Here is a 24,787-nt window from a genome sequence, read left to right as displayed (position 1 = left end):
CAGCCCAGGCACATTTCCCTTGCTGTTATCAAACAGCTGTTCTCAGGCTCAGCAACCAGATGATAAGCAGCACAACACTACAGCAAGCAGAAAAAGTAAAAATCAGCCATCAGTGAGCACTGGGCTCTAATATACAGTCAGGTAAGCAAGCACAGTGGCCTGTCAATCCATACCTAAATAGCAAGAACAGCTATGAATTCAATCTTGCACATTCCAATTAAATCTGTCATTATCTCAAGCCCTTCGAGCCCCCCATTAGTTGCCAAGAAGGACTGTTGTCATTTAACCTCAGAGGATTCCCAGGAATTTGTGTCAGCAAATGACTTAAATGAAAAAAGTGAGATTAAGAGATGATGGATGTACAGGCAATCAGAGTGACAAGCTCAGATATTTGGAAAAGCTGTCTCAAAGTACCAAGAGTTACTGATGGAAAACAGTTTCCTGCCATACTCGTTTTTGCCTCCTTGAGTCCTGCAGCACATTTTTTCAGTTCAGGACCAAAGTCAGATATTTCACCCTCACTGGTTCAGGAGAATGTGCTTTGTGCCATTGTTACAATATTGGCCCATGTGTGCCAATATCCTGGTGCTCACAATGAGCAGTGTATCAAAATCCCAAACGAGTTTACAGCTCACAAACTGTTAATTCCCTTAAAGGTGACCCAATTTGTCAAACAAAATTATGGCCTGACCAAACTTATTCCATTATAAATATTTCTTATTATTATTATGGCAGATTTGAGCAGAAGCAGAAGCAGAATCCTCTGGAATCTAAAACATTTAGAAAATGAAGACTCACATTCCAGCATATTGCAGCAGTGACCTAGTTCACATGCATTTTCATAGCAACAACAGACACATCTGCAGTCTTTGCTTAAAAAACATAATTCATAATTACTAACTGGAAAAGGATCAGTTAGAGTGGACAAAAGCATTTAAAGACGATCAATACTGAAAGCATGGAACTCTATGGCAGCATAATTTACAGATTTTTCAGCTGCTAAATCACAAGCAGTATTTCTTGAGTTCAGAAAGAGTTTGGTCTGTGTTTTATACATCAGGACTGATCCATTTTCTTGAATGTTTTTCCTCAACAGAAATAAGAACAAACAAGAACACATATGAAACCTGTTAGAAATTCCATCTAATTTCAGGATACTCAATAACATTAAAATTTAAAAATTAGGAAGAAAAGGAACAAAGCTTGGCAACCCTGTAGTTGAAGTAGACCGCTCAATGCTGCCTTCCTTGCAATGTATTGTCACAGAGTGCTGGGCTCTTAATTAATACATTCAAAAGTTAAAAATTCTTTGCAGCTGATCTAGAATTTTTTGGTATTTAAAAAGAAAAACAATTACATCTCTTACTAATCAGCAAACACTTTTAAATTAAGCAAAAAGGCTGCAAAGTGAGATTATTAGATAAGACAGGGAGCAATGCATTGGTCATACAAAAATTCATAGAAACATTCTTTTCAAATAGAAAAAGAGCAGTCTGAACATAAGAGACAGGGATAGTAGTGAAATTCAGATAGAATAAGCCAGGCTTGGCAGAGAAAACATCATCTTGGGAATTTTTGAGTGCTTTAACTGTGGAGTTTTAATGCAGCTGTCTTTTTTAAATAAATTTTGTAGTTTTCTGGACCTTCCATCAGCCCTGGCTCCCCCAGTGCTGAGATGGCTGTGTCACAGTGTCAGAATGTTGGTGGTGGCAGTGGCAAGGGCCATGAGCCATGCCTTAGGGTCAGTGGGAGGAGGCAGAGTTTAGCCTATGGCACATGAGCTCCATGCAGACCTCAGTACAGGGAATTTCATTTCAAGTCCACACTTGGGACGTTTTCTTCTCTATCTCTGCAAATTTTCCCCTAAGGATGTTAAAGGTAAACATTTCACTGTCTTGCATTTTTTTTTCTAGAAAACACTCACTGGGCATGGAATTCCCTATAGATTCATTAATATGAACACACATATGGCTGCTGTTCTGGATTTATTAATTGCAATATAACCATACAGTCCATGAAATCCAGGACAGACTTTATCAAACAATTAAATAGTTTTCCTCCAGTATTTCATTATATAGATTTTAACCCTCTTCCAATTCTCAGAAACTCATAAATAAAAGTCAATGACAACAAGACAATAATGGCATCTTATAAAAATATATTGGTAACTTTCCAAAGTCATGGTACAATTGAAGTTTTAACATAGCATGTAAGACAATCTTTTATGATTCAGGTGTTTCTGCAGTAGGTTATGTCATGAGAGCTAACACAGCACTCTTTTAATTCCTGCTTAGTTGAATCTTATTTGTTATCTTTCTATAACTATTTTAATTTTTATTTGAATAAAAAGAATAATGGAAATATTTGAACAAAAGGGATTGCTAGTTAGATAATACAATACAATTAATGCATAGGAAGAGAATACTGTCTAGAGGAGGCTCACAGACTTACATTGGGAATCTAACTATCTGTTGTTTTCTTTCCTTGCCCTCTGCTATGATTTTTCAAGGCACACCTCTCCCAGAAATGCCAATGCATAGAAAAGAAATGCATAAAAATAATGTTCTTCAAAGCCAAGTGTGACACCCTCATGTCACTCAAAGTGTTGAGAAAAAAGATAAAACATAGAAGGATAGTTGTGAAAAGATCTGTCAGATAAATATCAATCATGTTTCCAAACCACACTCTGAAATAGCTTTTTACCTTTTCAGTTGCAAGGGCATGCCAATCTGTAAGATGACACATACTACAGCTGCTAGTAAAAAGCTTACTTAATAATTGTTAAGTAATTGTTACTTGACAATTGTAAAGCAAGCTTAACGATTGCACCAGACCTAATCAGACTGGGTTCAGGATTTTGGATTATTTTAATTTGGTCATTAGGATCAGTGCCAATAGAGGCCAGAAGCAGTAACAGAAATACTTAATCATATTCAACTAAGAGCATCCATCCCAAAGCAGAGTTTACCTGGCCACCCTGTCAGTGAAATGCACCTATTTGTATTATTCAGCTCCTCTGGACTCTGACAAGAACAACAAAAGCTTATTGTCCCACTTATTTTTAAATAACATCATCATTTAATATTACTTTGTTATTAGTTATTATGATAATAACTAATAACTTTTCTTGTTATATCTACCATTTCCTCAACCTGTGTGTTTGCTCAAGGAATGAAAAGTAAAAATCCTCACCAACATCAACACAATATTCAGCTGGGGGAAAAAGAACAAGTACTATTTTCCAGAATATACTAGAAACAGAAATATAAAGGAAGCACAGTTTTTACTGAATTGTCTTCTGCAAACTCTTCAGTCCCTATTTGAAATAATTTCTAATGTCTAATAGTCTAATAATGTCTAATGTCTAATAATGTCTCATTTCTGATTTTTTTTTTCAGTAAATGCCCTTGATGTCATTAATTTTCTAGTAGGTTTGCAATGAGGCCTTTTTAGTGTCTCTGGAACATTTTTTTCACAAAAATTTACACAGCAATATATTCATAACAAGCATGGATGAATGAGTAATGGAAACAAAAGAGAGCACTAGGATCCTCCTTTTTCCCAAACACAAGAGAAAAAAAACATAAAATTTAAAAAGTCAGTGAGCACAAGCCAATCTCAGCTACAGTACAAATACTAAGATTTAAATACCCCTTGCAACACTAGTAGTCATGCAAGACCTGCAAAGGCCAGAATTAGGATTGAGGCTCTTCTGAGCTAATGAAATTGTAATAATGCAAAGGCAAACCAACAGACTGGTAAGAAAGGATAGTTTTAACAATGAACACTGTAAGGTGCTGATTCTTCATGTGGGCACTGATTCTTAAAAAATATATGGTTAATCCTGGTTATGTCAATATAATTTAGAACTTAATTCCTCACTTTAAAAAAATTTGCATGAAGAAACCCACATTTGCTAATGGTTCGGGTTAAGAAGATTGACACTTTGGTCAAGCTGTGTTCTCTCTCCTTCTACAAAGCTCTTTTGCATTGCCAAGGAGCAAGGATTAAGGCTAGTATTTCAGCAAAACATGTTGCATGTTCCTGTCTTTTCTTGATTGAAATACTTTGCTGCAAGCTAGCAGTGTCGTTCTAATTCTGGAATCTAAGAATATAAAAATTACATGGGATGTGAAGCAAGGTGTCATCTATTATGTTTGGAATTAAATATTTTGGGGTGGAGAATAAAAACTAATTTAAAAGTGGGTTCTGTACAGAGCCGACATCAAGCTAAGTACAGGCTGGGAGTGACTGCTCTGGTTATAACCTAAATTAATGTTCCTTGAGAGACTAAGACAGCTTATCAAGTTTGTCAGCTAGGAGAGACGACAGATTATAGAAGTGAACTTCCATGGCACAACAGTGGGTTACTAGCTGATGAATGTACAGAAAACTGCAGTGCTCTTAAAACTTTTACTGATCAAATACTGAGTCTGCAGTTTTGAACACTGACTGCAAACAGTACTTTAGGTTCCCAGGTTTGCCCTTGAAGGTTTTTCCTGAGGACCAGGTTTCACAAATTAATAAAAATAGCTTTCCTTCTTCCAGCTGAGTGTTTCTGGTTTTTCATTGATCATCCCTGTGAGTTAACCCTATGCTGGACCTTTTTTGTTTCACCTTCACCATCTTCCCAAAGCTATTTGAATGTCTCATGGATAAAATGAATCAGAGATGTTTATGTTTAGGATGTTCAGGTTTTTGATAATTCTGTCATGAGGCTTTAATTTGTAATGCTTATATGAATGTCCTAGCAGTTACACATCTACCTTAACAGCATAAGAACAACTCTTACCAATCAAGGACATCCCTCTAAGAGGTCAGATTGTACCTCTGAAAGAACTGCCTTCAGGCAGTTCCTGTCAGGGCTCTGAGTGCTCTGGCAAGCCTAAACTGGTAATAACAAGCCCTGACCAACCTCACCTGTGATTTTCATGCACATGTCTCTGCTCAGTCACCCAGCAGCTGTATTTCAGCACTTGCCTGAGCCTTCAGTCCTGCCTGAGCTGCAGCAGAGCTGTGCCTGTCCCCAGTAACCCTGATTTAGACTGGTTTTGCTAAAGGGACTCCAGACTGACAAGGTTGTAGCCTTATATTGTGTCCCCTGGAATGACGTTAGATTTATGACATAGCCTTGTTTCTAAGTCCCCTCCTGCTGTTCCCTCCCAACTGACTCCCAGGATCAGGCTCATCACCTTGGCTGGGGCTGCTGGTGGATCCTATCACTATCACCATCTTGCCCTGCTCAGGTCCTGTGGAACTGCACCAGGTGAGCTCCTGTGGTTATCCTTAGCATCCCATTCTCACTGCTCCCTGCAGTTGGATATCATACAAAATTGGGGGGGAAAAGAGTCCTCTCACCAATCTTATCTTTATGTGGGATCTATGGGAAAGCATTATTTACACCATGTACCAAAAGTGCATGAGTACTCTCAGTAAATTTTCCAAGAACGTTTCCTTCACAGTGTTGGAATAACTTGCAGCTACCCCAACACTATGCCAGAAATTCACCTGCCACAGAAAAATGAAACAAAACCAAAAGCAATCAACACAAGAACTTCCAACACCTCTGCCTTTACACAGCAAAGAGCCTGTGCAATTTTGCAATGTGCCTCAGTGCCTGCTAACTTCTAGGTTAGTTACATGCTTATCTCCCACAACTGCTCTTTGCTCCATCTATCTTAACTACTCTTTTCCTGCAAGTACATAAGTTAAGCAATGTCAGTTAGGATATTCCCAAATAAATTAAGCCTGCTATTCACTGGAGTTATGCAAGAGCTGAAAGACTTATATATGTTAAAGATACAGATATATAGAGAAATATATCCTCTAAATGGATGTTAGTTGAATAAAACACCTTTTTTTTTCTCACTGTAAGTTTTGCCTCTGGGACCAGAGGCCCTTACACTTAGTAACATATGGATTACTAGTATTTCTAAGCTTTTCTGGAATTAGGCTAGCTGAAGATACTAGTCCTACAGCCATCATAAAGAAAAACTTTGGAGGATCATCTCAGAAAATTCACAGTAAAAAGGTGCATACTGATCCTTGGGTACCTTAGTCATGAAAATCACACAGGAAACTCTGTAGAACAAAAGCATAAGAGAATGCTGGAAGTATAATGCATGCAGCTATTTTCACTGAATGCAGACTGAGGGGCTTGATTATGCTAGAATTAAAAAAGAATAAAATATCTATTCACCATTTTAATTCACCACTCTCTTGCTGAGATTTACAGAGTAATGCATGTCTGCCTGTAGGGAAGTGAGCTAGGATTATACAGTACCAGAGTAAGCTCTCAGGTGAGGCACTTCAGCCTCTCTGACTCAGATATGTGGCTTAACATGGAAACACCGTTGTGCTGCAGTGAACATAAATGTAGTAGTTCATACAAAGTATTCTACCGTGACTTTGCTGCTGATCCTTAATTATCCAGAATTAAAAGTAGTTATTTCCTCTGATAAATATTTTTCAAGTTGTTTTCGCTTTTAAGAACATATTAACAAATTCCCTTTAAAAAATAAATTCCCAGCACCACTTTTATGTTAGAAGTGCCCAGAAAAATTTGAAAGAACTGAACACGACTATTCCCTTTCACTTTTTCCCTATAGCCTTTATAGTCGGTTTCACAATTTCCCGAGTATGTCGGGAAATTTCAGGATGCTTCCAAGGCACTAGCGCTGGTGATTTAAGAGCGTCCAGCGGCTGCGACAGACAGCAGCGCGCACACGGGCTGAGCAGCGGCACCTCGGGAAGGCGTGCGCAGGGAATCCAGGCGTTGGTTAGGTGGATATGATTAGCAAGGAGGATAAATCCACGCAGTTGAGGCTCTGCTGGCAGGTGTTGAATGGTGTTTGGAAAACAGATGGAAGTGATAGTCTGACATCGCCAGCCGTGAGCATTGCTCTCAACAGCGCTCCAGGAGCTCGGCCCTGTTCCACAGGTGCTCACAGACCGCCAGAGCGGCACTCGGGTGTCAGCTCACACACCTCCCCGCTTGCTGGTCTCCCCTTACGGATGTCCTCCGGAACAGGCCGGGAGAAGGGAGAGACGAGCCCACCTCGCCGCGCCCATGCCCGGCCGGCCCCCGCCCCGCGGCCCCGCCCCGGCCCGCCCCCGGCCCGGCAGCGCGCACACCGCGCCCGGCGAGGTCCGGCGGCCCCTCCGCGGCCATGCGGCTCCTCGGCGCTGCTTCTTGTGCTCTGTGGGTGCTGCTGCTGCTCGCCCGCGGCTCCTGTGAGTAGCGCCCGCGGGGGGACGGGCCGGGTTGGGCGGGTGAAGGGCTGGCCCTGCGCCCCTCGCAGCCGCTCCGCTGGGCCGGGCCGGGCCGGGCCGGGCCTCCTCCCGCCGCTGTGGCCGGAGCGGGGCCGGGGCTGCGCCCTGGCTGCCCCCGAGCGCCCCGGGCCGCGGCAGTGGAATGGGACGGGACGGGACGGCGGTGGATGGGGCTCTTGTTGCCGAGCGGGAGCCGAGGGCGCACGGCCGGCGTGTGCGGGAGCAGTGGCAGAAACGGGAGGGAGGCGTTAACATTCGGGATGTTTGTTAAGTAGAAACAACGATTACAGAAGAACTCGCCGAGGAGCGTTTGGGTTGGGGATGCGCACACCCGCAGGCTCAGCCGCGGTTCCGCCTCCGGGAGCGGGGACACGGCCCGGGCCCCCTGAGGGAGCGGGGACACGGCCGGGGCCCCCTGAGGGAGCGGGGACACGGCCGGGGCCCCCTGAGGGGAGCGGGGACACGGCCCGGGCCCCCTGAGGGGAGCGGGGACACGGCCCGGGCCCCCTGAGGGAGCGGGGACACGGCCGGGGCCCCCTGAGGGAGCGGGGACACGGCCGGGGCCCCCTGAGGGAGCGGGGACACGGCCGGGGCCCCTGAGGGAGCGGGGACACGGCCCGGGCCCCCTGAGGGAGCGGGGACACGGCCCGGGCCCCCTGAGGGAGCGGGGACACGGCCCGGGCCCCCTGAGGGAGCGGGTCCCGGGACCGCAGGCAGGGCCCCCCGCAGGTGCACGGAGGGCCCGAGGCTCCGCGGTGCCCCCGGCAGGGCCGGGCCGGGCTGTGAGGGGCCGCTCGCTGCCCCTGTGGGCTGTGCTTGGGGCGGGGGTTTTGGGCTGTGAGGGGCCGCTCGCTGCCCCTGTGGGCTGTGCTTGGGGCGGGGGTTTTGGGCTGTGCTTGGGGCGGGGGTTTTGGGCTGTGAGGGGCCGCTCGCTGCCCCTCTGGGGCTGTGCCTGGGGCGGGGGGCTCACGGAGGCGGTGTGCATGGGACAGCCGCTCTGCTTTGGGCGTTTCTGTCCGGCGCTCGCAGCAGTGCCCCTTTGTAGTGGTCGGTTCTAGCAAATGCACAGCCTTGTGTCCGGGCTCAGAACACCACAGTCAGGGGATCAGCACTGACCGGGGCTGGAATAAACCAAAAAACATACAGGTCTGAGCTGCCGGAGTTGCCTTTTCAGAAGATTGAGGTGTCTCATACGATGTCACCCTATTTTCCAAAGTAAAGAAACCAGAAGATGATGGGTACTGGAATTAACTTGCTGTGAATTCTGCTGAGGAATCTCAGTCTAGCAGTGTTAATATGCTGTTGTTTAATCTGGTGAAGCTGTAATATACATTGATTTTAGCAAAACAGAACGAGGAATATAAACAGCATTAAAATTACCCTTCCAAAAAGAAGGGCAAGTTCTTTTTAAAAAAAGTTTACAGGTAACCTTTTTATTGCTTTGCTAAGATCTTATGGCCTGCATTTAACAACAATAGCCTGTGATTTCATGTGATACAAGATCTGTCTTCTGTCATGCTGCTTCCTGAGTGCATGTGGTGATTTAACTCCGAGTACAGTCACTGCTGTCTCCTGGGACAGGGGTAACTCCTGAAACTTAAATGTAGTCCTTCCTCAGTATGTGAATTGGTTGTCTGGAGCTCAGTTATGATATGTTGAAAGAAGCTGTGCCCTTTTAAGGCTCAATTTAATGTATCTGTTGAAATAGCTTTTTTTCTTCCCCTCTGTCCACTTAGAAACTTCCAGAAAGTTCTGCTGAGATTTGTGTTGACTTCAGCAGAAGTTTGTGATTATCTAATCAACACTACAGGAGGAAGTGTGAGCCCCTTCGAATACTCTGATATGCAAAAAGTGAAAGTGGCAGTAGATGTGTCCTCACTCGGGTTAATACTTTTGTGCAGACTGGTTATTTCAGTATAATGCTGCTCTTTTACTCTGCTGGACAGTTTATTTCTATGTGTCAGTCAAGTCAGCGGAAGAAACATCACCAAAATAATATGGTTTAGAAAAAATCCTCAGTATTATGTAAAATCCATCTGGCTTCCTGGTGCCTGAGTAAGGAGAATCCCCTCTCTCTGTCAGGAAGAGGTCCCCACCCCCCTTCTTGCTGTGTTGAGAAAATATAGTTAGTGACATCTTCCAAGAGCTTACTTGTATACAAAACTACTCACAGTAAAAAAATCAGCAGCAGCAGCAGCCTCCAGGCTGAAAAACAGGCATGATATTTTGATTATGTGTATCATCTTCTCTTAGAATGTTATATGTTAGAATGTTGCTCTAACATGTCTGCTTCAACCATTTGAGCACCTCAACTCATCCTCATCTGGATTTCTTGGAGATTACTGAGCAAATGGGTGATCTTTCTGATGGACTGCACATTGTCAGTGCTTCTGTTCTTTTGAGGTTTTAAACCAACAACAGCTGAATGACTTCGGCATGAAACTCCCCTCTGTGCCTGCTATGCATTAGCTTCAAAAGAAAAAAATGCCCAAAGAGAATTATATAAAAGACATTTGACATGTCCCCAAAATGGATGTGTAAAGCTGTGCTTAGCAAAAATGAGGGTTTATATGCCAACATTTTCTGCTGCATAAAGTTTAGCTACACTAGACATAAAGTGTGTGAGTCTTTAGGAATGAGTTTGTCTTTTATGTGAAGATTGGAGTAAGCAAATCGACCTTTGTCACACACAGGTAGTTGAATGACTATTGCCATTCATTTGTGCAGGTTTCTTCTACCATGGTTCATCTATGGAGAATAGTAATTTGGTATGTGTCTAAGCTGGAGACAGATTCCAAACATGAATGTTATCCACTGTGTTGATTTTTGCAGGATGTGGCAAAATCAAGTCCATTTAACATCCTGTCCTTTTCATTTTTAGCAAGTATCAAATCTATCACTGTTGCTCACCCTGTATGTATTTAACACACAAGTACGAGTCTTCAGTCTCTGCCACTTCAGAAAGCCCCAAGTCCAAGTGGAATAACTGGACTGATTTTGCCCTTTTGAAAGTTTGCATATCCAAATTGTCTCCAGATCATGACTTTTGATGCACTAGAGTAACAAAACCATGAGAGGCCCTGAAAGCACTCGAAGTGCCAGACTCTGGCAGGGGCTTTCACAGGAAGCACACTTGCTTTCAGATACAGCCCAGGCAGCCACAGTTCTGTGGTTTTTTTGCTGCATCTGTGCCTGACCTTAAACAGAGCAAAACAGGGTTGTGAGATAAAAATCATGTTGATCCTGCATCTCTGTCCTTTTCCAGTATGTGGTGCTCTGGTCCAGTTTTAAGTTGGGTGGGTATATCCTTGTGTTGGTTCTGTTTAATTGTAAAAAATGAAAACGAGGTCCTTTCTTTCCATCCCCTCTCTTCTGGGTCGCAGCGAGAATAAACCTCAGCGCAGAGTTTCTCTGTTTAAGATTCATAGGCCCAATGTTGCAGCTGATACTGTGGCCCCAAGAGCTGTGCTTCTGCTCCTGCACAGGATGCTGCAGCTGGCTGCCAGCTCTCTCCCCCCTTCCTTCCTGTACTAACCCGTGTGTGTCTGTACCTGGGTCAGTGTGGATTTATAACCCTTGCGCTTCTGCTTCCTGGAGGAGGCTGGAACCACTCCCTGTTTTGCTGTGGGACAGATGAACTGTGAAGCCTGTGGTCTGGGCTGAGAGGTTCTACTTGTCAGAGCCATCACTGCATAAAAGCTGTGGTGCATTTTGCTTTGCTTAACCCAGGAGTCCTTTCTGCCTCTGTTTGAAGTCTCCTGCTTGCCACTGCAGTGATATATGCAAATTCAAAGGCACAGTCTCAGGATAGAGAGCACTTTGGGCGTAGTATCATTCTAAAATGTTCTTTTATCTCCCTTGCCCCATTCACTGCCATGGGTTCAATTGTGGCATATGCTTATGCACTAAGAAACTTACCAGTGTTTGGGTTTGTTTAAGAAGGAAAAAAAAGTAAGCATCTTTTAAGCTGGATAAGGTCCTTTACATCTTTCAAGGTGTGCAGTCCAAGCTAATATGAACTAAACTAATAAAGTCCTGCCTTTACTTCCACCTCTATTTCCTGCCCCTCTCTTTCAGCTAATTATATATGGAACCCTTTCTGCTGGTTAAAAAATTTCTCTGCAGAAAAAAGCATTGTGTGCTGTTGAAGAGGGATGTAGTGTCAGTTTTGTAGTGGCTTAGTGATCATTGTTTAATGTGGGGAAACTCTCTGTGACATAAAACAGTTTTTGCAGGATTGAGTCCCCTCCAGGGAAGCTTAGTTTAGCAGTGTCTCATCCTTTTGTTTGTTTTCCCTAAGCTCCCTAATTAAACAGCGTAACATGCCTTGCAGTGCTGCCCTCAGTCTTGATATTGCAGGGATGAAGTACAAGGACTTATTTTGCCATTTATATTTGCCAACTTCACCATTTTGAGATCTTGACTAAGGTTTTGTAAGCACAAAGACAATGCCCTATTTCTGTGATACTCAGTTCAGGTTATTTGCTTGTCTTTTACACAATATTAGGTGGTCAGAACTAAACTGCTTGGCAAAGGCAGAATCCACAACTGATCCTCTTGTAAGCATGTGAATGTCAGTCTATTCATTTTCTGTGGTTTATCTGTAAATTTTATTGCTTCTTTGAGGGTGTGATCTTTCTCAGTCCCATTCCCCACCTGCCAAATGCTCAGTGTATGCATTAACATGCCCTTAGTGCCCAGAAGCCTGGCAAACTTCACAGGAAAAGATTTAAGTGAGAGGTTCTTTCTCTTCTGCTGTAGGTGACACAGGTCAGATGTTATTACTGAAGGAAACTGCCTGATTTTTTGCCTCTTTGTGTCTCACTTCATCTCAAGGAAGATGAAAACTTGGGATGAGGATGATGGAGAAGATAAAACAGGATGGGAGGAGTTCATTTGGTGGTTGGGTAGTATAAATGGTGTCACTTTTAATGTGCTCAGAGCAGGCTGTTGTGCTAACATGCTTTTATATCATCATTGTGAATGACTCCTGTCCATGGTAAGTTAGTGATTTATATGCCCAAAGCAAGTAGCAGATGCTATATCTTATTTTGTTATTCCACCTGAAATGATCTTGTTATTCCTGCATTTTTTAATGTAGGTAATGAAGATGTGAACAGCACTAAAGATGTGAACAGCACTACTCCAATTCCAGGCAGTGGGTTGCCAGGTAATACTTTTGGCATTTCTGTTGCTGTTCCTCAGTAGCATCAAGGAAATCAATGTGTACTGTTGTGTGCCTTAAGCTGTGTTGTAATAATTTGCCCTTTATTTTATTTTATTAAATTGTAAGCAGCTTTAGGGCAGAAGGGAGGTACTCTGATTGTCACATCTATTCTGGGACAACTAAAGATATTTAAGGGAAATGGTAAAACACTATTCAGTTCTCATATCCTTGGGTATCCCAGAGCAACAGAGAGAGTAGAAATAAAATGGGAAAATATTGCATATAGAACTAGAAACACCTGACAACATCACTTTACAATTAAAAGGAGAACCAAGAAGTCTGCTAGAATAGAATTCAGTGATCTTCAGATAAAGGCAAGGCATTTTTTCATTTGACTCATTTTTGCCCTGTAGTACTTCAGTCATCTCATTTGCTGTTGACCAACAGCAAATCTGCTCGTTAACTCACTGTCTTGTGTTAATTGCAATACTGACTCACACCCAAATTCCAGGCAGTAGATGTGGCTTCTTTTTACCTGTATGAACGTGCAGTCCACACCCAGAGCTCTCCCAGGGTTGCAGAACTAAGCACTTACAACCTGGGGAAAACTCAGATGTGTTCTGGTTACAGTATTGGGCCTGTGTGGAAAAGATTTAACCCCAAGCATATCCATGGCTTCTGGTGGGATAAAAGTCAACATAAGCAAGAAAGAATGTGTTTGTAATTGTGCAGTCATAGACCCTTTCTCAAAGGCAATTAAATCTGCCACTTAATGTCCCAGTTATGTCAGTATAAGGGTTGAGTGTACAGTACAGTGTGGGGGGCTACTTGGCTGTGATTATACCAAAGAAAAAGTGAAGTAATTTCATCTGTAACTTCCACCCCCCCACACACAACATTTTTGGTATGAAGATGTAAATTTGGTTCATTTGTTCTTACCCTGACCTTGCTCATAACATGTATGCAATTGAAAAGAGTTTTAGACTAGGCTTTTCCCGTGGTAAGAACAGCGGATCCATTCAAAGGAAATACTCTGCTCTTAATCTCTGAGGTTATATGCTTTGTTTTTCAGCCATGCTGAAAAGCAGCAGACCTGCTGCAAGGCACATAACCCTGCCAGTGGGAAGGTGTAAAAGGTGACTTACTTCAGAGAAAAGAATGATCATAGAATGGGCATTTACAACAGTAAAAAATGAAAGGGAGGAAAGTATGGGCAGTGACACTCCCAGGAGCAGCCCAGCAGATCTTTGCTGGGAGGAAGCAACACTTAATCTATGAGAAATACAGAAGAGGGATGCAGCAATGAAGTGAGTGGGAGAGTGCCTGAGAAGCCCAGAAGTATGAAGGAGGACCATGGGGAGGAAGGAGGGACAAGAAAAAGAGAAGTGGAAAAGGAGAAGTGAAACAAAGGAGAGAAAGGCAAAACCACTAAGACAGGGTTGCATTTTATGTCTGGAAACAGGTACACTCTTAGGACCTTTTTTGTGTGGAGGACATAAGTATGCAGTAAAATGTTTCTCACAGTATCTGTCTGCCCCTACTTGACTACAGTATATTCCCAGTATTGTCCCAGTTTGCAACAGAGATGAAACAAAATGAAAGAAAATATCAAGGGACAGAAAATAGAACTGAAATAGAGGAATAAAAATATGAAACTCCCCACCCCCCCCACCCCCCCCCCCCCCCCCAGTAGTGCATAAGTACGTTAAGAAAGTGACAGTATGGCTATTTTACAGCAAATGGGATAAAACATGACCTGGAAGTGGAAGACAACAGAGAGAGGATGTGTAAAGAATCAGTTACAGACCATTTGGGCTGTGCTGTTCTTACAGTGTTAACTATGTTCTTGCTCACTGAGATCTGGAAGTATTTTGCAGAGGGATAAAAAACATCTGCTTTGAGATAGGCTACTCTGCTGTATTCCCAACTGTAGTCTCCAGGCACAGATACCCTGAGGACAGTATTGTGTTGTGGGTACCTTAATTAGAGTATATTAAAATGAATAATATTGATTTTTTTTTTTTTTTTCCCTTGAAGACAATAGCAGTTTGCCCATTGTCAATGCATCATCCACACAATCTACAGCAACATCTACAGGAGGTATGTGTCTGTTCATCTGTTCACTACTATGAATCTAGAAGTTAGTTCCAAATCTAACCCTGTTCTAAAGAGCAGGCCATCAAAAGTGGATATTTGAGACAAGTGTTACTGTTTTAAGGCTGGGAAGCAGCATTTAAAACAGCTCTGAAAAGAGGCTATATTGTTTTTCAAATTTAGGTGCCACACTTCATCAGTCATTACATTTGTGATGCTATTTAAACATAGGAATCAAAATTTAACTTCAAGGAAGAATTGCAAGAAGTTGGGGGTTTTTTTAGTGTTTATTCTTCATCTTTAAGCAAACATCTTCCATTTTCATGAAGTAAAGATGAATTGTTATGCAAACATGCATATCTGTTTAATGTTATTTCACAATAAACAGCTTCAGGGTATAATGAAATGCTGGGAGCTTGAGTTTTAAGAACAGGACTCCATTTCCTTTTACATAAGACTCAGAGAATCACAGGATCATCAGGGTTGGAGGAGAGCTTCAAGATCATCTGTCCAGCCACCATAATCACCCCTTAACCATATCCCCATGTGCCACATCCAGGCTTCTCTTGGACACTTCCAGAGATGGTGACTCCACTGCCTCCTTGGACAACTTATTCCAATGCCTAAGCACTCTTTGAGTGAAATTTTTTTTTCTAATATCCCCTGACACAACTTGAAGCCATTTCCTCTTGTCCTTTCATTTTGACACGTGACAGAAGAGACCGACCCTCACCTCACTACAACCTCATGGCACCTAATACCATAGAAAATAATCCTTAGAGAGCTCCTAGCACAAAATCGTGCCTTTTAAGCCAGTATCAATCAAGTGGAACAATTTGTCTTGAGTGTATTTTTGTTGTTCTAGCACTACCATATTTCCTTCACAACCTGGCAAAACAACTGTAAGTAAGTTAAAAAGGGAGTTAAAACATTCACCTTCTGGAAGAACTTGCACAGGCAGATTTCACTGCATTAGTAAGGACCAGATAAGAGTTAATGTCATGCAGTTGTTCAAGCTGTGATAGAATATTGAATCTGAGAGAAGTTAGTTCTAGGAACTGGGCCCCGTTTCTGCTGAGAGCCATGTGAAAGCAGGGCAGAAATGTTGTGTCTGCTTAAGATTCTTTGTGTATTTGGTGGAGTTTTAGTCTGATCATAAAGTTCCAGCTATGTCATTTCATTTCCTGTACAACTCTTATATTCTGTCTTTGTAATTTCCAGATAAGCTCTGAGCTACCACACTCAGAAGTTTTTTGGTTTGTTTTTTTTTTTTTTTCATTTAAGTATAAAATGCTCACTGGAAGAAAAAAAACCCAAACTTTTGCAAAAACCTTCTTTTTGATAGCAAGCAAGTGGTGCAGTGTCTCATTCCATTGCCTGCAGTGTAGCAGTTCAAGCATGTCTAATTTGGAAAGTCCAGAAATTTCTGTAATCTCCTTGTGGCCTTATGGCCATCCCCCAAGACTGGGAAGCCACAGTGTTTCACCCACCCTGTGCTCCTTCTGACTTCTGCTCCAGCCCTTGCAGGTTTCCCTCTTGGGAGGTCTGAGTTCTACTGGTTTTGGATAATAGCAGTAAAAAGAGGTCTGAGCCCTTTACTGTTAGACATAGGATAAACTTAACAGATAGCTATGCCTTGCTTTGCAAGGTTTGGCAATTCCCATTCCTTTTGACTTTTATTTTTTCCCCCATTAGAAATGTCATAGATTTTAATACAGTATTCATGTATTTTGATTATCTATCTCAGCTTCTTCAGAATAAAGACTAGTGGTATATGTACTTACTTAATTTTGCTTAAAGTCTCTGCCATTATATTTTTGGGGAGGAAGAAGGGGAGGAAGGAAGCTCTTTGTGAAGGAAGCAAAGGTTTACTTCATTCATTCATTTTCCATGCAGGAGAAAGTATTTATTTTAGGAAGGCATTCCATAATAATCTTGCATGTTAGCACAGTGCTTATGCAATTTGAGTTTTGTGCTCATTCTTGATGAGTTAGAACTCTAAAGGAGTAGTAGCATGTGTTGCTAAGGATTCTTATCTATATGCTACATATATTTTTTTAATTGATAGTTACAGCTTATCTTTTTAATGCATAAACATAGGTAGCAAACTATGTAAAATACTTGTTTCTTTAAAAACAAAGCATCATAAACCTGAACTATATTACTGGCATGCATCCTTTTAAAATAAATAGCAAAAACTAACTTAGGCAGTCAGGGTTTATGTAGTGTTTGATGACGCCCAGCTGGTCTTTTGGGGTGAAAGTAATTAGGGAAATACAAGATAAAAGAACAGATGTTGCTAGCAAATATTCTTTCATCTTCACTCTCTTTGTAGAATAGTACGGGTAAGATTTTTCAAAGATGAAGATATTTGTGCCTGATTCATGTCAGCTTTCCAAATTCTCCAGCTGCCTCAGATAGCCTCCCAATGACGCTTTGGAATGAGTGATGCTAAATACATCATGAAAGATAGGTCTAGAGATTAGACAGATTTTACTGTTAAAAGTTATGTCACCAAGGGCTGTAATCTTGATTAAGTTTAAAAAAAAAAAGGATTGCTACTAGAAAAGAGAGGGGGGAAAAGTAATGTGTAAATATGCTGAAATTTCTCATAGATGTTTGTATTTTTTTTGTCATGACTCAGGTTTTCTGTAGGGTAATTTAATACCCATGGAATAAGTATATTGTGTAATATCATTTTATAATGTTATACTTCTAACAGTTAGCCATTGTATTGCTCAGAAACAGAAGGCTCTTTGACACTCAGAAATCTCAGTGCAAAAGCAATGCACAGAAAACTGCCACATCCAGATTTGTCCTTCTTTGGTATCACTTATATTAGGAATATACTTACCAGGTGTGGTTTCATGTCATGTAACTGTAGATGGTTTCCATGTAGGCATTTCCTTGCTTACTTCCTATAATGAGGAACCATTTGATATTTATGGATCATTGTTCCTTTGGGGAGTTTTATCTGTCAGTATTAAAATGTGCCCTGAATTTTATTTGATGTGTTTTACGCATGCTTCATAGAGGAACTGAATTTTCATAATTGTAACAAGGTAAGCAAATTAATATCGTGTTCCAATTGTTCCACTTCAATGAATGCTCATTTCAAAGGGTTTCCTGGCTTTATGGCACAATACAGTTATAACATTAAAGAACAGGAAAACAAATAACATTTTACAAAGGAGTCTTTATTTTGATATTTCAACAGTTCCAATGCTAAATGTCTCAGAAGTTCCTTTCTGCATGTTTATATTGATGAGTTTTTTGAAGTTCTTGATGTTTGTATCTGGACTGGAACCTGTGATACTTAAATCTGAGCAAAAGCACAGTTTTGTATGTAGTTCCTCATGTTTTAGACAACACCAATTTTATTCTACAGAAGCATTTTAAATGCTGTATTGAAACTGAGTATCAGGGTTACTCTGGAATTGAGATGAAGCTATCCTTCAATTATTTTGATTTTAGACAATTTCAAGAAAACATGGATATAATTAGATTTGAAATTCCGTATTGAAAAGCTTTTGAGGTGTTCAGAATGAGCCCAGCTTGTGTGAGGCTCTAGAAATAATACAGAAGTAGATAGTTGCAAAGCTGTTTCTCTAGAATTCTTTCATACATAAAAGCTATTTGCATCCTACTATCTGCTTAGAGAACTGTTAGTTGCATAACAGACTCATGTTTCTTGTTCCTTCTTAGAAAAATAAGTAATTGTTTTCCAGTCATTCTATCTGGCTGCCTTCCATGGAAGTTTTAAGGATTTGGCTATAAATACTAATTTCTATTATTCTTGAGTTTTATATAATGGTATTTTTATTCTGAACAGTTCATTAGTGTTTTGTGAGGAGGGAGGTTAAAGGTTAAATAAAAGACATGGTGTCAATGAAATTTGAGAAAAAGCATTCTAGCCTTTGTTTTAACCTTGGCAAGATTAAATAAATTACTTAAGCAGTACATTTACTTTAGTTGAAATTTTATCATATTTTATCCTTACCATATAAATACAGAATTCTCTGTGGTAAGTTTTAATGTATATGGAACCCTAGTAATGCTAGTGTTTTGTTCAAAAGCAAATGAAAGATCAAATCATTACTAAATTAGGGGGGTAGTGTTTTCATGCACACCGTGTTCTTATCAGAAAAGCTTTGTTGTTTGAAAAAGTAGACACTTCAAATAGAAACTAACTCTTGATCCAGAATTTTATAGCATTTTAGCATATTGTAAGTTAGGCATGATTCTATGGAATTGAGTTGTTACAAAAAAAAAAAAAAAAGCTGACTCACCTAAAAGTTAAGTTATATTATATTATATTATATTATATTATATTATATTATATTATATTATATTATATTATATTATATTATATTATATTATATTATATTATATTATATTATATTATATTATATTATATTATATTATATTATATTATATTATATTATATTATATTATATTATATTATATTATATTATATTATATTATATATTATATTATATATTATATTATATTATATTATATATTATATTATATTATATTATATTTTATATTATATTATATTATATTATATTATATTATATTATATTATATATTATATTATATATTATATTATATTATATATTATATTATATTATATTATATTATATTATATTATATTATATTATATTATATTATATTATATTATATTATATTATATTATATTATATTATATTATATTATATTATATTATTATTTTCTTTATAACCTTTCCTTTAAAGAATCCTTTACCTTGAGGCTCAGAAATCAGAAGCTAGGTGTTCCCAAAGGAAAGCCTGTATGCAAGCCTGGATACAGTGCAGTGGCATTTTCATTGTTACTCCGTTGTTCTCTTTGGGCATGATAAATGTGATCTTACTCCATGAGTGCACGGTTGTTTATTTTTATTAATTTTTGTGCATGGTATCACTAAAATTTCCCAGGTGTGCCCACCAGTACTACTCATCTGACCAGTACCAGTACCAGTCAGCCCAACACCAGCACCACATCTGTGATCTTGACAACTCAGCCCTCCAAAACCAGCCAGAGAGTAACACCCACCACAGCTTCACCAGTCACATCACCACAAGCCAATATTACAGTGGTGACCCCTTCTAAGACTGCCTCCACTTCTGTAACAGGTGAGTTTGCTGTTCAGGAAGCTCAGAAAGGCTTGGATGCATGTTCACATAGGTTGTAGAACAGTTAGTTTTACAGCAGCGTAAAAAAAAGAACAAAGAACGTATGTGCAAGTGGTCTTATCCAGCAGCCACCAGCAAGGAGATCAGCAATGTAAAGGAGAAAGCCTCAATTTTGAATATTTTGAATACAACTTCTGTGTTTGTTCTGCTCTCCTTTCTGCAGTTTATTTGAACTCATCTCTAATACTTCTTTTTTCACAGCTGACATGTATCTCAACATATGTCTACTGGCTTGGTACAAAGACTGAGTTCTCTTAGCAATGTAATGAATGTTACCCTAACAGAGAATAGAGCATGACTATCCATGACTCACCTCTTATGTAAATTTGTCATATACAGTTTAACTGTACCTGGTAATACAAAAACAGTGAGTGCATAATTCAGCATCTCCTTGCACTTGGCTAAGTTCCTATCACTTCATGCTTGCACTTCTAAACACATCAGGAGTGCTCACGTATCAGTGAAGCATCATTGGGAAGGCGAAGATGTCACCAGAAGTTGTTGATCATGTAACACTCTGTATGTATCAAGTACAAACAGAACTGGGCACAGACTGGGTCTTTAGGTGGGAATTTGTAGCATATGTAACCAGTTCTGGCAGTGAAACAGCTGTGCTTATCTGAGGTCATGTTGTCTGTGTCAATGTTTGTGTTGGGCTGCAGAGCTGATGTCACTTGGCACTGTGAGGGTACAATTCCATGAGACAAGGTAAAGCAATCCCAATAGCTCACTGCCACCAAGTGTTCTGCTGCCACCTTGTAACTACACTGATGGACTTAGTGCCTGTTAGACCCCTCTTGCAGGATGACTCGGTATGCTCAGCTGACCAAAAGCAACTTCCTTTTATGCTTGAGTTCATTTCAGGCCAGCTTAGTGAGTTAAATTGGCTCATGGAAGGTATGAAAAACACTAGAACTGGCCTAAGAAGGGCAGGAGCACCATGTGTGGAAGGAGGGGAAGGCTGGGGGGAAAGGTAGGGGTGGAGAGAAGGAGCAGACAGTCTTTCAGAGACAGCAAGCAGTTGGATCAGCTGTGCCCATGTCACCAGAATATGGCACTTAAAACCAGAGCCCTAGGTTTACTTGGCTTGTATCTTGTCAGTTATCTTGGTTAAGTTTGTCTAATTGGGTCTTTAGGTGATAAATCAGTGGTGAGGGCAGGATATAGAGTAGTCCCTCAAAATGCAATTTTGCAAGCTCTGTAAGATGTGCCTTTTTTCTTCTTTTCAGCCACATCAAAATCAGAGGCTGTCGTAGTCAAAACCTCCAGATTTGATGTGGGCAGTTTTGTAGGTGGCATTGTGCTGACTCTTGGAGTCCTGGTCATTCTCTACATTGGATGCAAAACTTACCACTCTAGAAGAGGCATTCAGTACAGAACCATGTAAGTTCCCAAGGGGTTGTCCCTTGGCCATTTACTACTCTCTTGATGTGAAAAAAAACCAAACGGGCAGAATGAACTATGATACATTTTATATATTAATTATATATTATATATTATATATTATATATTATATATTATATATTATATATTATATATTATATATTAATGTTATTATATATTAATGTTATTATATATTATCATTTATATAATAATATTATATTTATATTATATTATTATTATATTAATATCATTAAGAGATTTAACTCTGGTGTTTTGTCTTTCACCACTTCTGCTATTCCTCATCAGTATTATGCCTCTCTTCTGAGTGGTTTTTTCTCTGATCTATTCTATAAATAATTCTATTATTTTTAAAAGAATCCTTGTCTTTTAGCTAGTCCATGAATAGTTAATAGTTCATTGAAATTTTCTGCGGTTTGCAGTTTTCTCCTAGATTCTGTCTATTCATTCTTTGGTGTTTTCCTCCCCCTTGTCATTACTTTATAGTGAATTCTAATCAAAATTTCTTATCCTTACCAATTTCTTACCTTACCATCTCACTTGCTGTTTATGCTCAGCTCTACTCCAGGCTTCAGGACTCACCCATGCTTAGTTTAAGAACTAGGTTGGTTTCCTTTTCCTCTTCAGTGCCATCTATCTCAGTCAAGAAGCTTGTTTTAAGTGAGGTGATGTCATTAGACCTGTTGGGATACTGGTATTCAGGCCTTTTTTTCCTCTCCATTTTGACTTCTCCTTGCTGGTCATGGAATGAAGCCAGTCCCTGCTGCACTTTTACCCAAAGTGGTGTTTGTGAATGGGTATTGTAAAATTCACATCAACAGTATCTTCAAAACAAAGAGAAATTGCTGCTGAGTTTGTACAGTGGCTTTGATTAACTGTTACTGCTGGTTGTATGTAAGACAGGTTAAACAGGCCTGAGCAACAGCTGATGTAAGAATATATGTATAACATGTGAAAGACAAAGTGTTAATGAAGCCAGTGAATCTGGAGGAGTGTTGACAAAACAAAATTGTTCTGCTAACTTAAGGCTTGGCTCAGAGTGGACTGTGACTCCCAGATCAATGTGTCCTTACCCCTTCCTAGCAAGGTATCCTCTTCACAAAATAACCTTCTCAGCAGCAGCTGGGGTGGTTCTTTCTCATGTTGACTGTTGCTTGTAGTGCAGAACTACTGTTAATTAATTAATTACTGTGTTTCTGTTACAGTGATGAACATGATGCCATAATTTAAAGAAGACTTCAGAGAAGACAGTGTTGGAAACACACTGTCACAGCTGTTGAAACTTCTGAAAGAGTTTTTCATAAAGATGTTCACAGTCTCTAAACCTGTCTTGGGTGTTATCCTGCAAAATGTTGAGAAGCTTTTTAAATATCCTGATTTTTTACATTGGCTCTTGCAAGAGGAACTCAGTACTTTGTAGAACAGTATTTTCTTTTTCCAGTACTTGTAACCATATTTAGAGAAAATCACATAAAGTCATTTTAAGGTACACACACAGCTCTCAGAAATAGCTAATCATTAGCACCAGCAATTTCATCAATGCAATTCTAAGTAAGTTCAGGGGTTTTTTTCTAAAATTTTGTATTAAACTGTATTTATTTTGAAGTTTGATGTGAACTTCAGTTTAAAATTTAGTTTTGGTTTTTGAACAACTCAGTTAATTTTAATAGGCTTCAAAAGTGTGGTTAGATAACTGTGTAGAAGGTGATAATGAGTACTCTAAATGTCAGTCATTAGCTCACCAGTGAGCTGCAGATGCTTTCCTTAATAGACTGTATAAGGAGAGTAGCTGCAGGAAACATGGACAGAACGGAAGTATCCATCCATAACCCTTTTCTCTAAAAGCTTCTTTCTTTCTAGCATGTCCTAATGAAGCTTGTGCAATTGAAGATTTAATACAATGGAAAAAAGTAATTTTGCCATTATAAATGTTAAAAAATTCTAAAATTGGTTTTTAAGCTGAAGGTAGCAATCACTTGGCTCTTGGTTTTTATTATTTCAAAGCTGTCTTCAGCGTCTTAGCAGCATTTGATAGTCATTCAAAGTTATTTAGAGAAGGGAAAACCTGTAAGACAGCATTTTAGCAGGCTATAAACTGCATTTACACAGCAGTTTTCAGAATTTGATCCTGCTGCACAGATGTGCAGAGGTCTGGTCAAAAGCCCAGCTGAAGGCGCTGTGGCATCTTCTCAGCACACCTTTAGCTGAAGGCTCAAATACTCTGGGGGTCCTGTGCAGGATGGCTGGTGCTGTTCCCATGTCACTTCTGCAGGTGCACTCAGGTAAATCTGCTGACTTCAGTGGATGGGCTCTTGACTTACACTGCTGCAAGGAAAACTAGAACAAGGATCAGGAAACACAGGCCTGCACCTCTTTAAGGCACTGAATGATTGTTCAGTCGTGCTCAGGCTTCAGTTGTAGACCTGTCCCCACTGAAGAGCGTTGGTGTGCTGGGTGATTCTCCTGGTTACTGCTGGCACCTGTCCCTCATGCTGGGTACAGGGGAGATGGTGACAGGTGAGGAAAGTCACAGTGGGAGCTGCACATAGGTCTGTTGGGGGCTGGGGAACAGCTCATCAGGGAAAATGTAACTTCTCTGGAACAGATTACTTTTTTACGCAATAGTTTATTCCAACATGCAATGTTAAAGTGGCCTTATGGGGTTTTTCCTTTTTTCACATGGAATAGTAAAACTGTTTCCAAGGCACAGCCAACTCCAGCAAACCAAGGCTGATGAGTCATTTTATTAGCTACCCACCTGAAAAGGTGATAACAGGGCTGTTTTGTTTTTTACTGTGTTTGAGGGGAGAGAGTGTCAGGGGGAGAGAAAGTGATTTGAAGTAACTTTTGTATTTTTTCTTATTTGTATTGTTTGGTGGAATATTACTGGTTTTGACTTGAAGAAAGTTATGGAAACAATTCTTTAATAGAACTGTAATTCCTGACTTTGTAGAAATTAAGATAGTTAAGTGCAACTCCATTACTGGGATTGTCTCACCTCTGCTGTACAGACAAATAAAATTAAATCTTTGGAGTTACTATATTAATTTCAGTTGAATTTTTAATTTATTAGCTGGTTTTGTAATTCCCTCAGTTCTTTCCACAGTCATAACCATTTGATAAGAAGCATTCACTATATATACTTTTAAAGCTAGAATACCAGACCCAAATCATTTTTGCCTAGTTCAATAATTTCTAATTTATTTTGTAATCTCATTACTACAGTAAAGCCAAAGTATGTGCTTAAGACTGCAGAAGTGTCAAACATAAAACCAGACCTCCTTTCAGGTGTTTGGAATCTAGATAAAGGGCAGTGCAATTGATAAATTTTACCTTCTCTTTGCTTAACCCCAGCTTTTTTAATAATTTGTAAAGGGAGCTAATGCTATGATCATTCAACCCTTCCTTAACTGAGTTTACTGATACTTGTAAAGATGATTCAATTGTTTCTAGTCCATCCCCTCACAGGTGTGTGTGTTTTCTTTCAGTGCTGGAGGCCAAGCAATGCAGTTCCTAATTCCGTCTGCCTTAGGAGCCCCTCTGGTGACACATCAAGGAACTGCATTTGCAGGGTCACGTTTTAAGCCCATCACCAGCACTCAATTCTTTATTACAGCTCTTTTCACACAATCCCTGT

The 24,787-nt window shown here is 40.1% G+C and overlaps 1 protein-coding gene across 1 annotated transcript; it reads left to right on the top strand.

Annotated features, from left to right (window-relative positions):
* The first annotated feature begins 7,091 nt into the window (after positions 1-7,091).
* On the top strand, positions 7,092-24,197 carry TMEM123 (transmembrane protein 123). The gene is made up of 6 exons (XM_056486547.1): positions 7,092-7,233; positions 12,374-12,442; positions 14,477-14,539; positions 19,492-19,689; positions 20,979-21,132; positions 22,356-24,197. The coding sequence occupies exons 1-6, from the start codon at positions 7,170-7,172 to the stop codon at positions 22,378-22,380; spliced, it is 573 nt and encodes a 190-aa protein (XP_056342522.1). The 5' UTR covers positions 7,092-7,169; the 3' UTR covers positions 22,381-24,197.
* The last annotated feature ends 590 nt before the right edge of the window (positions 24,198-24,787 follow it).

This window comes from Oenanthe melanoleuca, chromosome 1, assembly GCF_029582105.1.
Source record: "Oenanthe melanoleuca isolate GR-GAL-2019-014 chromosome 1, OMel1.0, whole genome shotgun sequence".
Lineage (NCBI taxonomy): Eukaryota > Metazoa > Chordata > Aves > Passeriformes > Muscicapidae > Oenanthe > Oenanthe melanoleuca.
Note: the sequence above shows the minus strand (reverse complement) of the source record. Positions and strands in the feature narration are given on the sequence as shown.